This window comes from Homalodisca vitripennis, chromosome 1 (assembly GCF_021130785.1).
Source record: "Homalodisca vitripennis isolate AUS2020 chromosome 1, UT_GWSS_2.1, whole genome shotgun sequence".
Lineage (NCBI taxonomy): Eukaryota > Metazoa > Arthropoda > Insecta > Hemiptera > Cicadellidae > Homalodisca > Homalodisca vitripennis.
Window position 1 is genome coordinate 232,348,181 of NC_060207.1, and position 16,482 is coordinate 232,364,662.

General features: G+C 32.0%; 1 protein-coding gene across 9 annotated transcripts in view; it reads left to right on the forward strand.

Annotated features, from left to right (window-relative positions):
- Positions 1–16,482, forward strand: part of LOC124353138 (mucin-3A-like) — a 110,677-nt gene that overhangs the window by 65,163 nt on the left and 29,032 nt on the right. The window contains exons 25-41 of one of the 9 annotated variants that reach the window (XM_046802998.1): positions 636–722; positions 1,717–1,764; positions 2,619–2,705; positions 4,673–4,759; positions 5,176–5,262; positions 6,821–6,907; positions 7,354–7,440; positions 8,694–8,780; positions 9,010–9,096; positions 9,529–9,615; positions 11,577–11,663; positions 12,093–12,179; positions 12,615–12,701; positions 13,937–14,023; positions 15,319–15,405; positions 15,848–15,934; positions 16,379–16,465. In XM_046802998.1, the coding sequence (XP_046658954.1) occupies positions 636–722; positions 1,717–1,764; positions 2,619–2,705; positions 4,673–4,759; positions 5,176–5,262; positions 6,821–6,907; positions 7,354–7,440; positions 8,694–8,780; positions 9,010–9,096; positions 9,529–9,615; positions 11,577–11,663; positions 12,093–12,179; positions 12,615–12,701; positions 13,937–14,023; positions 15,319–15,405; positions 15,848–15,934; positions 16,379–16,465 (1,440 nt within the window). The remainder of the gene's footprint in view (positions 1–635; positions 723–1,716; positions 1,765–2,618; positions 2,706–4,672; positions 4,760–5,175; positions 5,263–6,820; positions 6,908–7,353; positions 7,441–8,693; positions 8,781–9,009; positions 9,097–9,528; positions 9,616–11,576; positions 11,664–12,092; positions 12,180–12,614; positions 12,702–13,936; positions 14,024–15,318; positions 15,406–15,847; positions 15,935–16,378; positions 16,466–16,482) is intronic. The other 8 variants (XM_046802991.1, XM_046802992.1, XM_046802993.1 and 5 more) reach the window with 8 other exon arrangements.

The following is a 16,482-nucleotide window of genomic DNA, read 5'->3' on the forward strand; positions in this document are numbered from 1 at the left end:
TCAGCGAAACAGTAGGTTAAAAATTTAAGATTTTAGGGGGAGGGGCAAACGCAGAGCGACGCATTACGTTCAAGTACCGGCGATCAACTCACTCCACGCACATACCTTTTCACTACAAATTTTGTTAAAATGGCGGACTAGACTCCGTACGGTGCTGCTCCCAAACGATTTACTTGGGCGTAACAGAGTCTAGAAACAACACAGCTTGGCCAGACACAGGCTGGAGTCAGCAGAATCAGCAAATTCCCCAGCCAGCTGCAGCTAAAGCTGACACGGGTATCGGGCTACTTCCACTTAACAACTCAGTTGAGATCAACTAGAACATTTCAAGCAACTATTACTTGGACTCATATCTTAATAAATAAATATATAATAATCACTGTTCCTTATTTCCTTTTAATAATTTAGGTGACGGTAGATATTTTGTAAGTAATAGTTAGGAACAATGAAGAATCGTTGGTTAGTAATACTACAATATAAATACTGTAGTACTTCACTGGTCAATAATAATATTGACCTCGCAGTATCAATTGGTTAGGGGCTTTCTTAATGGGCCGTCACAAATAAAACTATCAATTCTTGTATTAGGTTATAGATTGAATGTATAGGTATGTATATTATCTGTAATGTTACAGATATTAGAGAAAAAGTACCTACCACAAAAGCAGCAGTTCCACCATCTGTTAAGTTGACAAGAGTGAATAAAACTACTTGTGAAGGTGGTAAGGAAGGATTTAAAACTGTTTATTTATAAAATTGGAATTGATAGTTATGCAACAGTTAGCTTTTGAAAATTAGGTTAAATTTTAATCCAATTGTAATTTTGTTGATACTTAAAAAATAAATATTGAGACAAATATTTGTGAACCATTTAGGAGAAATTCAAATCGAGACAGCAGAAATATTATTTGTAGGAATACAATAAATTTATCAATGAATCACAAAAGTACGTTTTGATAAAATATTACCAAGAAGCTCAGAAATGTATTATTATCCCAGTAACAATAAAAGAACCCAGCAGGGATCACTTCTGGCTGGTTTATACCTACCAGTTGAACCCACCACTGGGCACTGCAAAAACCGATGTGCCACTTCAATCTGAGCAACCTTATGGATGTCCAGTAGCGGCACATCACTAACTGCAAATGTTGAGATTCTGGGGTTCATGGGCAATTCGATAGATCTAGTCTACTGTGGGAGATGACTGTTGGGGTTGTTGGGGTTTGTTCCCTAACCTCAGAGGCTCTTGTTAACCTCAACAAGGGTGTGCCACCCCCTGCCTACTTTGACTAGAGAGGCTGGTTCAGAGCTGGCCTCCCCTTCTTCCGGGATGACTTTGAGATGTAGTGCCCTAATTCTTCCTCATGGATCTCGATAGGAGGCGGCCCCTACTCCCTAACCTTACCCATCCTGTATATGCTATCACTCCGGAAGCAGCGCAAAGGTTTTTACAGGACTAAGTGCAATTTATAAGCTAGTCCGATAAGCTAGTTTTTTGTATTGTCCTAAGAGAACAAAAAAAAAATAAAAAAAAAACGATAAAAGAACACTCAGTTCTCAGTTAGTAAGTGTGTGAAAGATATAAAGAGAAACTCCTTACACAAAGTGCTTTATTACCTAAATTATGTAATACCTACAGAAATAATACTATCAATTCTTGTATTAGGTTATAGATTGAATGTATAGGTAAATATATCTGATCTATAAATGTTACAGACATTAGAGAAAAAGTGCCTGCCACAAAAGCAGCAGTTCCATCATCTGGTAAGTTGACAAGAAGCAATAAAAGTACTTGTGACGATGGTAAGGAAGATTTAACACTGTTTATATAATTGGAATTGATAGTTATGTAATAGTTAACTTTTATTTCTAATGGATTAAATTGAATTTTAATCCAATTGTAATTTGGTTGATACACAAAAAATAAATATTGAGACAAATATTTGTGAACCATTTAAGAGAAATTCAAATCGAGACAGCAGAAACCTCTTCGTCAGAGAACAACAAATTTATAAATAATTCCTCAAAAATACATTTTGAAAAAATATTGGCAACTCAGAAGTCTTTTACCATTCCATTAACCCATTGGCCTACTAGTATTTCCAGCCTCTCAACTCCACAGTAAATCCAATTAATTTGGCCCAAAATGGAGAATTTACTTAAAATTCCATTACTCTAGTTGTACTGTTTAGATTTTAATAAAACTTGGGATATTTAATAAAAGCATCCTAAACTATATTTTTCACAAAAAAAAAAATTAAAAAGTTAATGTTAATTTGTGTTAATTTTATGTTAATTACAAAATAAACACTTTTTATTTTTTACTGACAATCATTTATTATTACAATGTTTTTAAGTATACAAATACTTTCGACTTAAAAATAGTAAGTTAATGTTAATTTTGGTTAATTTTAAGTTAATTTAAAAATAATGGTGTTTTTCCATTCCAGTACTGATAAAAGAACACTGTACTGGAGAAGATATAAATAGAAATTCCTGTATACAAAGTGCTTTATTAGGTAAATTGAATAATATCTACATAAATAAAACTATTGATTTTTGCATTAGGTTATAGATTGAATGCATAGGTAAATTTATCTGATCTGTAAATGTTACAGATATTAAAGGAAAAACTCCTACCACAAAAGCAGCAGTTCCATCATCTGATAAGTTGACAAGAGGCACCAAAACTACTTGTGACAATGGTAAGAAAGATATAACACTGTCTGTATTATTGGAATTGATAGTTATGTAATAGTTATCTTTTGAAAATTAAATTGAATTTTAATTGTAATTTTCAATTGTAATTCAGTTGAATCTCAAAAAATAAATATTGAGACAAATATTTGTGAATCATTTAAGAGAAATTCAGATTGAGTCAGCAGAAAAATGTTTATCAGGAAACAAATGGTTTAACGAAAGCACGTTTTGATAAAATATTACCAAGAAGCTCAGAAATGTATCACCATCCCAGTAACGATAAAAGAACACTCAGTTAGTAAGTGTGTAGAAGATATAAAGATAAAATCCTTACACAAAGTGCTTTATTACATAAATTAGCTATTATCTACATAAATAAAACTATTCATTCTTGTATTAAATTTTAGATTAAATGCATAAGTATATCTTATCTACAAATGTTACGATATTAGAGAAAAAGTGCCTGCCACAAAAGCAGCAGTTCCATCATCTGGTAAGTTGACAAGAAGTAATAAAAGTACTTGTGACGATGGTAAGGAAGATTTAACACTGTTTATATAATTGGAATTGATAGTTTTGTAATAGTTAATTTTTATTTCTAATGGATTAAATTGAATTTTAATCCAATTGTAATTTGGTTGATACACAAAAAATAAATATTGAGACAAATATTTGTGAACCATTTAAGAGAAATTCAAATCGAGACAGCAGAAACCTCTTCGTCAGAGAACAACAAATTTATAAATAATTCCTCAAAAATACATTTTGAAAAAATATTGGCAACTCAGAAGTCTTTTACCATTCCATTAACCCATTGGCCTACTAGTATTTCCAGCCTCTCAACTCCACAGTAAATCCAATTAATTTGGCCCAAAATGGAGAATTTACTTAAAATTCCATTACTCTAGTTGTACTGTTTAGATTTTAATAAAACTTGGGATATTTAATAAAAGCATCCTAAACTATATTTTTCACAAAAAAAAAAAATAAAAAGTTAATGTTAATTTGTGTTAATTTTATGTTAATTACAAAATAAAACACTTTTTATTTTTTACTGACAATTATTTATTATTACAATGTTTTTAAGTATACAAATACTTTCGACTTAAAAATAGTAAGTTAATGTTAATTTTGGTTAATTTTAAGTTAATTTAAAAATAAAAATCTTTTTTTGGAAAAACAATATTTTTAGGTTTGTTTGGCTCGTCATTCCATATTGGAAAATTCCATAATCCAGTTACACCAGAAGCCACACTGCTAATAACGTCTTCAACATTCTGTAAATGTAAATCATTCATAGGATCATCAGCATTGTTTAGGCCTACGTCCATCTCTTCAAAATCAATATCTGAGAGGGCATTGTCAGACTCACCGTCGCTGAATTCTTCATCACCATCAATCCTCCACTCTTCTTCCACATGATTAGAACCGATTTCACCATCAGATTCACTTAAAATAAATCCGTCATTGTCAATATAACGATCAATTTCACTACTACGTAAAGCTCCATGTCGCGCCATTGTACACACGCTTAGTTTGTTTACTCGAGTCAGCTGTTTACTTTTCCTATCGTCTGTTTATGTTCCCCTTCCCCAACTGCAGTGTTGCCAAGCTGTAAAGTTAAATTATTCAATTCCCATTATTGCATAGAACACAGAAACGAAGTTAGGACTGAATGGTGCTGACATCTTGTGAGAAATAGGCGAACTACTTGGTGGCGAGATGGTTTCGTCAAAGTATTTTACCGTGCATAGCGCTAGCGGCGAGATGGTCTCGTCGAAGTAGGCTAATGGGTTAATGATAAAAGAACACTTTATTGGAGAATGTGTACAAGATATAAATAGAAATTCCTGTATACCAAGTGCTTAATTAGGTAAATTGAGTAATATCTACATAAATAAAACTATAGATTTTTCCATTAGGTTATAGATTGAATGCTTAGATATATATATATTACTTATAAATGTTACAGATATTAAAGAAAAAGCTCCTATCACAAAAGCAGCAGTTCCATCATCTGATAAGTTGACAAAAGGCAATAAAACTACTTGTGAAGATGGTAAGGAAGATTTAAAATTGTTTATTTATAAACTTGGAATTGATAGTTATGTAAGCAATTGTAATTTTGTTGATACTTAAAAAATAAATATTGAGTCAAATATTTGTGAATTATTTAGGAGAAATTCAAACCGAGACAGCAGAAAAATTATTTGTCAGAATACAATAAATTTATCAATGAATCACAAAAGTACGTTTTGAAACAATATTACCAAGAAGCTCAGAAATGTATTATTATCCCAGTAACGATAAAAGAACACTCAGTTAGTAAGTGTGTAAAAGATATAAAGAGAAATTCCTTGCACAAAGTGCTTTATTACCTAAATTATGTAATAATTACAGAAATAATACTATCAATTCTTGTATCAGGTTATAGATTGAATGTATAGGTATATATCTGACCTATAAATGTTACAGACATTAGAGAAAAAGGGTCTTTTACAAAAACAGCAGTTCCATCATCTGATAAGTTGGCAAGAGGCAATAAACCTACTTGTAACGATGGTAAGGAAGATTTAACAATATCTATATAATTGAAATTGATAGTTATGTAACAGTAACCTTTTGAACTTTAAATTGAATTTTGATCCAATTGTAACTCTGTTGATGCTCAAAAAATAAATATTGACAGGGTGACCACTGGGAACCGGACGTTTTTGAAATAAACATAAACCACTTTTTTTTTAACATAAAACTTATTTTATTACATAGAAATGTTTGTACTCACATGCCATTTAAGAACAATGTTACTTATGGAATAAAACGTCAAATAGATGGTGTCCATTTTCTTGAATGCAGGTTTCTAACCTTTTAAGAAAATCCGCATGGTACACGTTCGAGAAGCTCTTGATCAATTGCTGCCACTTTGGTCTTGATTGCATCCTTTAGCTCTGCCAAGGTACGAGGTTTGTTGTTGTAGACTTGTGATTTGAGGTACCCCCACAAAAAAAGTCACAAGTCGTCAAGTCTTGGGGGCCACTGGATGTCGCCGAAACAGGAAATGAGCCTTCCTGGAAACATCCGACGGACCACAGCCATTGACAAGTGAGCAGTATGTGGTGTGGCACCATCTTGTTGAAAATAAACGTGTTCATTTCTGTCTAAACCTCTAGACAGGATTTTGCTTGTTAACTTCTCCATTTAAATTAAAATGTGCCTCATCACTCATAATGATTATTGTGCTGTCATTATCTTCGAGCAACACTTGCATGTGAACGGCGAAGTCCTCTCGCTGAGCGTAATCTCTTTCCTATAGCTTCTGAACAACACACATTTTATAGGGGTGAAATCACTTTGCAAAATTTTCCGCACTGATTCACGCTTTAAACCTTAGTTCACTTGCATGTCTTCTTGCTGAACGACTTGGGCTCCGAATGAGGGCTAGTCTCACCCTCTCGACGTTTTCCGGCGTCCTTACGGTCTTCCTTGGGCCAGGAGATTTTTTCTTTAAAATAACTCCTGTCGTTCTCAGATTTTGAACCCACCTGAGAATAGTATTGCGGGTAGGAACCGTACCATGGCGTCCAAGGTTGAAATGAGTGCGAAAAAAGCCGTTGTACCGTTGTAACAGACTCACCATTTTGCACATACGTGTATACAAACATGCGATGCTCCACTGTCCACTGCTCCATGACTACTGAAATGGCATTGTATAGTGAAATCATTCACCACACTCTCCCTCCTCTCCCATCTTGGCTGAGCGTGTACTAGCAATTCCAAAAAACGTCCGGTTCCCGGCGGTCACCCTGTATTTTTGAACCATGAAAGTGAAATTCAATCGAGACAGCAAAAACTTCTTTGTTAGACAACAATAAATTTATCAATGACTTAACAAGAGCACGTTTTGAAACAATATTACCAAGAAGCTCAGAAGTGTAACACCATTCCAGTAAATATAAAAGAACACTCTGTTGGTAAGTATGTAGATGATATAATGAAAAATTCCTGTACACAAAGCTTTTTATTAGGTAAATTAGCCAATATCTACATAAATAAAAATATTCGTTCTCGCATTAGGTTATAGATTGTATGGATAGGTATATCTTATCTATAAATGTTACAGATATTAGAGAAAAAGTGCCTACCACAAAAGCAGCAGTTCCATCATCTAATAAGTTGACAAGAGTGAATAAAACTACTTGTGACGATGGTAAGGAAGATTTAACACTGTTATTTATTATTATAATTGATAGTTGTTTAACAGATAGCTTTTGAAAATTAAATTGAATTTTAATCGAATTGTAATTCGGTTGATACTCAAAAAATCAATATTGTGTCAAATATTTGTGTACTCGTGAATAATTTAAGAAGAATTCAAATCGAGACAGCAGAAATCTCTTTGTCAGAGAACAATAAATTTATCAATAATTATACAAAAATACATTTTGATAAAATATTGCCGACTCAGAAATGATTTACCATTCCAGTAATGATAATAGAACACTGTATTGGAGAAGATATAAATAGAAATTCCTGTATACAAAATGCTTTATTAAGTAAATTGAGTAATATCTACATAAATAAAACTATTGATTTTTTGCATTAGGTTATAGATTGAATGCATAGGTATATATATCTGATCTGTAAATGTTACAGATATTAAAGGAAAAACTCCTACCACAAAAGCAGCAGTTCCATCATCTGATAAATTGACAAGAGGCACTAAAACTACTTGTGACAATGGTAAGAAAGATATAACACTGTCTATATCATTGGAATTGATAGTTATGTAATAGTTATCTTTTGAAAATTAAATTGAATTTTAATTGTAATTTTCAATTGTAATTCGGTTGAATCTCAAAAAATAAATATTGAGACAAATATTTATGAACAATTTAAGAGAAATTCAAATTGAGTCAGCAGAAAAATGTTTGTCAGGAAACAAACGGTTTAACAAAAGCACGTTTTGAAAACATATTACCAAGAAGCTCAGAAGTGTATCACCAATCCAGTAAAGATAATAGAACACTCTGTTGGTAAGTATGTAGATGATATAAAGAGAAATTCCTGTACACAAAGTACTTTATTAGGTAAATCAGGCAATATCTACATAAATAAAAATATTCATTCTTGCATTAGGTTATAGATTGCATGCATAGGTATATCTTATCTATAAAAGTTACAGTGTTTGTGTCAGACTATCAATATTTATCTTTTGAGAGTTCTTGCCGAATACTGTTCAGATCAAATAATGAAGACTGCATATTATGGTTTGGTCCACCGACATTTATTCTACGGTATTATATTGTGGGGTGGCTTTTCAAATAGGGAGTTTTATAGACTGTTTGTCTTGCAGAAGAGACAAACTATCAGAATTATTGCTAAATTAAAGTTTAGAGAGTTGTGTAGGAATTCATTTAGGGAGCTGAAAATACTAACATACCATGTTTGTATATACTGGGAACTACTGTACACTGTCGGTTTAAGAGCTATATGGTTCGAGGTCGTGACATTCACAAATACTATACAAGGTATCGTGAAAATCTCAGACCTGCTCAGCGTAGATTGAGAAGATACGGGCAACTTTCTTCTCAAGCCGGCATAAAGTTTGTAAATAGGCTCCCTGAAGAAATAAAATAATAATAATGATACAATAAATGATGTAATTCGGTTCAAAAGTGCATTGCAACACTTTTTAGTGTTTCATTCATTTATACAGTTGGTGAATTCATAGACCATCTCACTAGCTTCAATGTGCATTAGCACAGGGACATTGACATCCAAAGTTTTTAATTTTATTAAATATTAATTTTACTGCTTAAAAACTTGTATAGTTTACTAACTACAATATTTTAAAAATTAAATTGTTAGCATCAAGACATTTTATTATTTTAATGAATATAAAATTTTTATTATGTGATGCAAACTCTGCAATGTGAACATTGTTTCTGGCAATAAAGGTATATTGTATTGTATCTTATCTATAAATGTTACAGATATTAGAGAAAAAGTGCCTACCACAAAAGCAGCAGTTCCATCATCTGATAAGTTGAAAAGAGGCACTAAAACTACTTGTGACGATGGTAAGGAAGATTTCACACTATTGGAATTGATAGTTATGTATTAGTTAACATATGAAAATTATATGTAATTCCGTTGATACTCAAAAAATAAATATGAAGACAAATACTTGTGAACGATTTAAGAGAAATGCAAATCGAAGTCAGCAGAAACATATTAAATAAAAATATTTGTTCTCGTATTAGGTTATAGATTGTATGCGTAGGTATATCTTATCTATAAATGTTACAGATATTAGAGAAAAAGTGCCTACCACAAAAGCAGCAGTTCAATCATCTGATAAGTTGACAAGAGGCACTAAAAATCCATGTGACGATGGTAAGGAAGATTTAACACTGTTTATAGCATTGAAATTGATGGTTATGTAATAGTCAACTTTTGAAAATTAAATTAAATTTTAATCCAATTGTATTTCCGTTGATACTCACAAAATAAATATTGAGACAAATATTTGTGAACCATTTAAGAGAAATTCAAATCGAGACAGTATGTCAGAAAACAATAAATTTATCAATGAATCACAAAAGTACATTTTGAAAAGATATTACCAAGAAGCTCAGAAATGTATCACCATCCCAGTAACGATAAACAACACTCAGTTAGTAAGCGTGTAGAAGATATAAAGATAAATTCCTTACACAAAGTGCTTTATTAGGTAAATTAGCTATTATCTACATAAATAAATATATTCATTCTTGTATTAGATTGTAGATTTAATGCATAGGTATATCTTTTCTACAAATGTTACAGATATTAGAGAAAAAGTGCCTGCCACAAAAGCAGCAGTTCCATCATCTGATAAGTTGACAAGAGTGAATAAAACTACTTGTGACGATGGTAAGGAAGATTTAACACTGTTTATATAATTGGAATTGATAGTTATGTAATAGTTAACTTTTATTGTTAATGGGTTAAATTGAATTTTAATCCAATTGTAATTTGGTTGATATACAAAAAATAAATATTGAGACAAATATTTGTGAACGATTTAAGAGAAATTCAAATCGAAGTCAGCAGAAACATCTTTGTCAGGAAATAATAAATGTATCAATGATTTAACTAAAGCACGTTTTGAAAACATATTACCAAGAAGGATCTTTATGTCATGTTGTTTCGTAGTCCTTGACTGTAATCCAACGATACTGATGCATTCTTCATGTATTGGCCGTTACTAGTGGGATATATTCGGATCCACGATATTTTCGCAGGACTCTAACCATGAGTACCACCATCGATGAGCATCTGGAAAAGCTTGCATTATCCATGACTTTCGGACTCCGGGAAACATGTTTGGAATAATATTTATAATGTCCCTGGAAATTTTACTAGGGATGGATCGTTTCCGATACTTGATACTGTGGCTCTTTTAACTCGATTCTGATACCAACAGAAGTGCTTAGCTATGCTTGAAAGTTCACGATTTCACAACATTACTGATATGGAGAAGCTGAATCTCGAATCCAAAAATAAGTCTTGTTAAAACATTTCTGTACTTTCCGTCTGAAAAAATTTAGATAGATAACCAAAGTAACAAACTACTGTAAGTTAACAAATAATATTTTAGCTATAATTAGTATTTTTTATATTTATTTTGGTGCATCATACATAGTCTGCACTGTCTATTTGTGGACAAAAACGGTTGGCATTACTCAAATTACCGATTGGTGAAACATGTTTTTGTAGTTCTTTGTGTATAAAACTATTTAGAAATATATAGCAACAGAATAATGTGATTTATAAATAATATTTTAATTGAAGTTTGTTTTTTATGTGTCTATATTTGTCAACACTAGCGTGTCTGCTGGTTCTACATGCGGACTTTAGCTCCTCGATAGTAAAAAGACAATCGCTAATTCATATTTTATGCGTACAACGTACTTTGCTTAGTTGTAAATAAACATATTCTTTATAAATATACATCCATACATTTTTACGTAAATGTAATATATTTTAGAAGCTCTTTTTATAACCTACCATTTCTATTACTTGAAAGGAATAATGACTTGGAATTTCAAATATATTCATTTCCCTGAATCTCTGCAAATTCCTTTGAAGTAACGTGGCATTCTTAGGCTTCCTACTCCCCCACAAAAAATAAATTAATTAAGTATAGTTCAGATGAAAGTATTTGGTTTATTCGTTGATTGCACTGACCCAACCTTGTGTACTGGGAAAATCATTGTCTCGTACTGGAAGTTTGTTCACCGCTGGACCTGTGACCCGCAATACTGGACTGCAGACCACACCGTGGTAGTGCTGTGTTGGCATTTATTTGTTATCTTTGTATTTTTGAATTGGATACAATATGTATTTTCTAAACACCACAGAAAGGAAAGTTATTAGGTATACACAATGTTGTGTTGACAGATTGAAAGACACAGAGATAAAAACTAAGGAGCTTGAAATGGGTGATAGCAATAAATCGTCACCGGATTTCTTGCATATCGCTAGCGACGAAATGCTAGAGCACTGCAACTTTGTGGCATTTCCTGCAAATACTGCTATTGATGATAAAACGTCATCGTTGCACTTGGCTTAAGGGTTAAATACAGTAATACAGTTGTCTATTTAGTTTGAATATAGCTAGATAATTGGAAATTTTCGACCGGGAAAAAGCCAAGAATTAGAAAATAAATTATGAGTGGCTACCCTGACTCTGTTGATAAGTGTGTAGAAGATATAAAGAGAAATTCCTGTACACGAAGTGCTTTATTAGGTAATAAATAAAACTGTCAAATTCTTGTATTACGTTATAGATAGAATATATAGGCATATATCTTATCCTATAATTGTTACAGATGTTAGAGAAAAAGGGCCTACCACAAAAGCAGCAGTTCCATCGTCTGATAAGTTGAAAAGAAGCAATAAAACTACTTGTGACAGTGGTAAGGAAGATTTATCACTGTTTATTTATATAATTGGAATTGATAGTTATGTAACAGTTAACTTTTGAAAATTATACGTATTTTAATCCAGTTTTAATTCTGTTGATGCTCAAAAAATAAATATTGTGGCAAATATTTTTGAACCATTTAAGAGAAGTTCAAAAAAAGACAGCAGAAAAGTTTTTGTCTGAGAACAAATCTATCAATGAATCACAAAAGTAGGTTTTTTAAAAATATTACCTTAAAGCTCAGAAGTGTTTCATCATTCCAGTAAAAATAAAGAACACTGTTGGTAAGTGTGTAGAAAGATATAAAGAGAAATCCCTGTACACAATGTGCTTTATTAGGTAATATCTACATAAATAATACTATCAATTCTTGTGTTAGGTTATACATTGAATGTATATATCTTATCTTTAAATGTTACAGATATTAGAGAGAAAGGGCCTACCACAAAAGCAACAGTTACGTCATCTGATAAGTTGGCAAGAGGCAATAAAAGTACTTGTGACGATGGTAAGGAAGATTTAACACTGTTTATATAATTGGAATTGATAGTTGTATCAGTTAACTTATGAAAATTAAAATGAGTTTTAATCCAATTGTAATTCTATTGATAATAAAAAAATAAATATTGAGACAAATATTTCTGTACCATTTAAGAGAAATTCAAATAGAGACAGCAGAAAAATCTTTGTCATAAAATAAGAAATTTATCAATGAATCACAAAAGTATGTTTTGAAAAAATATTACCTTAAAGCTCAGAAGTATATCACCATTCCAATAAAGACTAAAGATCACACAGTTGGAAAGTGTCTGGAAGATATCATGAGAAATTGCTGTATTAGAAGTGCTTTATTAGATATTTAATTAGCTAATACCTACATTAATAAAACAATCAATTCTTGTGTTAGGTTATAAATTGAATGTCTTATCTCTAAATGTTACAGATATTAGAGAAAAAGGGAATACTACAAAAATAACAGTTCCATCATCTGATAAGTTGGCAAGTGGCAATAAAACTACTTGTGACGATGGTAAGGAATATTTAATACTGTTTATACGAGATCTGTCCAAAAAGTATCCAACCGCCGACCAGTAGGCGGCCGCGGCGTAACCGACCGGCTCGAACTGGTTTGTGGAGGGGAGGGGCGAGCCTACTCCTTCCCATATTAGGCATTGAATATGATCCGATCACTCAGTGAGTCACAGCGCTCTGTTCCATTCAGTACTGCCGTATGTGTGCGTCGGATTTCAATATGACTGACCGTGTTGAGCAGCGCATTTGCATTAAATTTTGCTAAAAACTTGCCCATTCAGCATTAGAGACGATTTCTATGATACAGAAAGTTTGTGGTGACGTGTCTATGGGCGCATATCAGTGGGGAGTGATGACTGATCTGGCAGGCCTTCAACGGCCAGAAATGCTGAAAATGTTGAACGTGTGTGTGTAACAATTAATGAAAACCGTTGATTGACTGTCTGAGAGCTGGAAGAAGATTTAGGAATACCAAAATTGTCAGTTTTGTCAGTGTTTTTTGGTCAAACACGACATGAACCAACTACGACAGCCTCCCTACATTCCTGACATAGCTCCTTGTGACTTCTGGCTATTTCCTAAATTAAAAATTCCTTTGAAAGGAAAAAGATTTGATGATGTTGATCAAATAAAACAAAATTTGACAAAGGACCTGTTAGCCATTCCACAAAATGAATTTAAGGAGTCTTTCCGGAGTGGGAGGAGCGTTGGAATAAGGTAGTGGCTTGTGGAGGGGAGTACTTTGAAGGGGACCAGATTGCCATTGCCGCCGAGTAACGTCAGTTCATGCCAGACGTCAAGGTCGGATACTTTTTGGACACACCTCGTATAATTGGAATTGATAGTTGTATCAGTTAACTTATGAAGATTAGAATGAGTTTTAATTCTGTTGATAATCAAAAAATAAATATTGAGACAAATATTTGTGAACCATTTAAGAGAAATTCAAATAGAGACAGCAGAAAAATCTTTGTCATAAAACAAGAAATTTATCAATGAATCACAAAAGTATGTTTTGAAAAATATTACCTTAAAGCTCAGAAGTGTCTCACCATTCCAATAAAGACTAAAGATCACACAGTTGGAAAGTGTGTGGAAGATATCATGAGAAATTTCTGTATTAGAAGTGCTTTATTAGATATTTAATTAACTAATACCTACATAAATAAAAACAATCAATTCTTGTGTTAGGTTATAAATTGAATGTATATATCTTATCTCTAAATGTTACAGATATTAGAGAAAAAGTGCCTGCCACAAAATCAGCAGTTCCACCATCTGTTATGTTGACAAGAGTGAATAAAACTACTTGTGAAGATGGTAAGAAAGATTTAAAACTGTTTATTTATATAATTGGAATTAATAGTTATGTAACAGTTAGACTGAATGCATAGGTATATATGTACAATATACTGTATATACCGTACAACCAGTCTTAAATATAGGGTCCCTTGGGGATCCATCCTTGGACCAGTTTTGTTTTTTGGTGTATGTAAACAATTTAAATCCAAAGGTTCATAAATGTCACATAGCCCAATTTGCAGATGACATGACTCTTTCTTTCTCATGCAAATCAAAATTTCAAGTTGAAATTCAAACTTAGGAAGAATTAAATGTACGTACCCAATATTTTGAAAACAAACTTGAGACTTAATTGTTCAAAGATAAATTATATGCATTTTGGTGGAAGCACTGCACCATTTCAGTACAGACATGCTGTGATGTTGGATGAAATGGTTTTGGATGAAGTTGACTGTACGAAACTCCTGGGAATACACCTCGATGTAGGGTTGACTTGGAGGAACCCTGTGGACAGTGTTTGTTTGAGACTATGAAGTAATATCTATCTCTTGAGAGGTCTGTCCGGATACTGTTCAGATCAAATAATGAAGACTGCATATTACGGTTTGGTCCACCCTCATTTATTCTACAGTATTATATTGTGTGGTGGCTTTTCAAATGATGAGTTTCACTGACTGTTTGTCATTGCAGAAGAGAGCTATCAGAATTATTGCTAAATTAAAGTTTAGGGAGTTGTGTAGGAATTCATTTAGGCAGCTCTAAATACTAACATTACCATGTTTGTATATACTGTAAACATCCGTACACTGTCAGTTTATGAGCCGAATGGTTCGAGGGTTTGAAATTCACAAATACGATACAAGGTATCGTGAAAATCTCAGACCTGCTTAGCATAGATTGAGAAGATACGAGAAACTTCCTTTTCAAGTTAGCATAAAGTTTGTAAATAGGCTCCCTGAAGAAATAAAATCAATAAATGATGTAATTCGGTTTAAAAGTGCATTGCAACACTTTTTAGTGTCTCATTTATTCATACAGTTGGTGAATTCATTAACCATCTCACTAGCTTCAATGTGCAATATACAGGGGCGTTGACATCCAAACTTTTTTTATTATATATTAATATTACTGCTTGACAACTTTTATTGTTGACTAACTACGATATTTTAAAAATTAAATAGTTAACAATAAGAAATTTTATTATTTTAATGAGTTTAAAATTATTATTATGAGCTATGCAATGTTAACATTGTTTCTGGCAATAAAGGTATATTGTATTGTATTTTATCTAATCTTATCTATAAATGTTACAGATATTAGAGAAAAAGCATCTACTACAAAAGCAGCAGTTCCATCATCTGATAAGTTGACAAGAGGCAATAAAAGTACTTGTGACGATGGTAAGGAAGATTTAACACTGTTTATATAATTGGAATTGATACTTATGTAACAGTTAATTTTTGAAAATTATATGAATTTTAATCCAATTGTAATTCTGTTGATACTACAAAAATAAATATTGATACAAATATTTGTGAACAACTTAAAAGAAACTCAATTTGAGAGAGCAGAAACATCTTTGACAGAAAACAACAAATTTTTCAGTAATTCAACAAATGTACGTTTTGAAAAAATATTACCAAGAATTTCAGAAGTGTATCATAATTCGAGTAAAAATAAAAGAACACTGTTGGAAAGTGTTTAGAAGATATAAAGAGAAATTTCTAGACACCAAGTGCTTTATTAGGTATATCAGGTAATATCTACATAAATAAAACTATCAATTGTTGTATTAGGTTATAGATTGAATGTTTAGGTATATATAATCTATAAATGTTACAGATATTAGAATAAAAGTTCCTACTACAAAAGCAGCAGTTCAATCATCTGATAATTTGGCAAGAGGCACTAAAACTCCATGTGACGATGGTAAGGAAGATTTAAAACTGTTTATAGCATTGCAATTCATGGTTATGTAATAGTTAACTTTTGAAAATTATATGAATTTTAATCCAATTGTAATTCTGTTGATACTACAAAAATAAATATTGATACAAATATTTGTGAACAACTTAAAAGAAATTCAATTTGAGAGAGCAGGAACATCTTTGACAGAAAACAATAAATTTTTCGGTAATTCAACAAAAGTAAGTTTTGAAACAATATTACCAAGAAGCTCAGAAGTCTATCACCATTCCATTAAAGATAAAAGAATATTCTGTTGGTAAGTTTGTAGAAGATATAAAGAGAAATTTCTGTACACAAAGTGCTTTATTAGGTAAATTAGGTAATATCTACATAAATAAAAATATTCTTTCTTGCATTAGGTTATAAATGGAATGCATAGGTATGTCTTATCTATAAATGTTACAGATATTAGAGAAAAAGCGCCTACCAAAAAAGCAGCAGTTCCATCACCTGATGTGTTGACAAGGGGCAGTAAAACTACTTGTGTCGATGGTAAGGAAGATTTAACA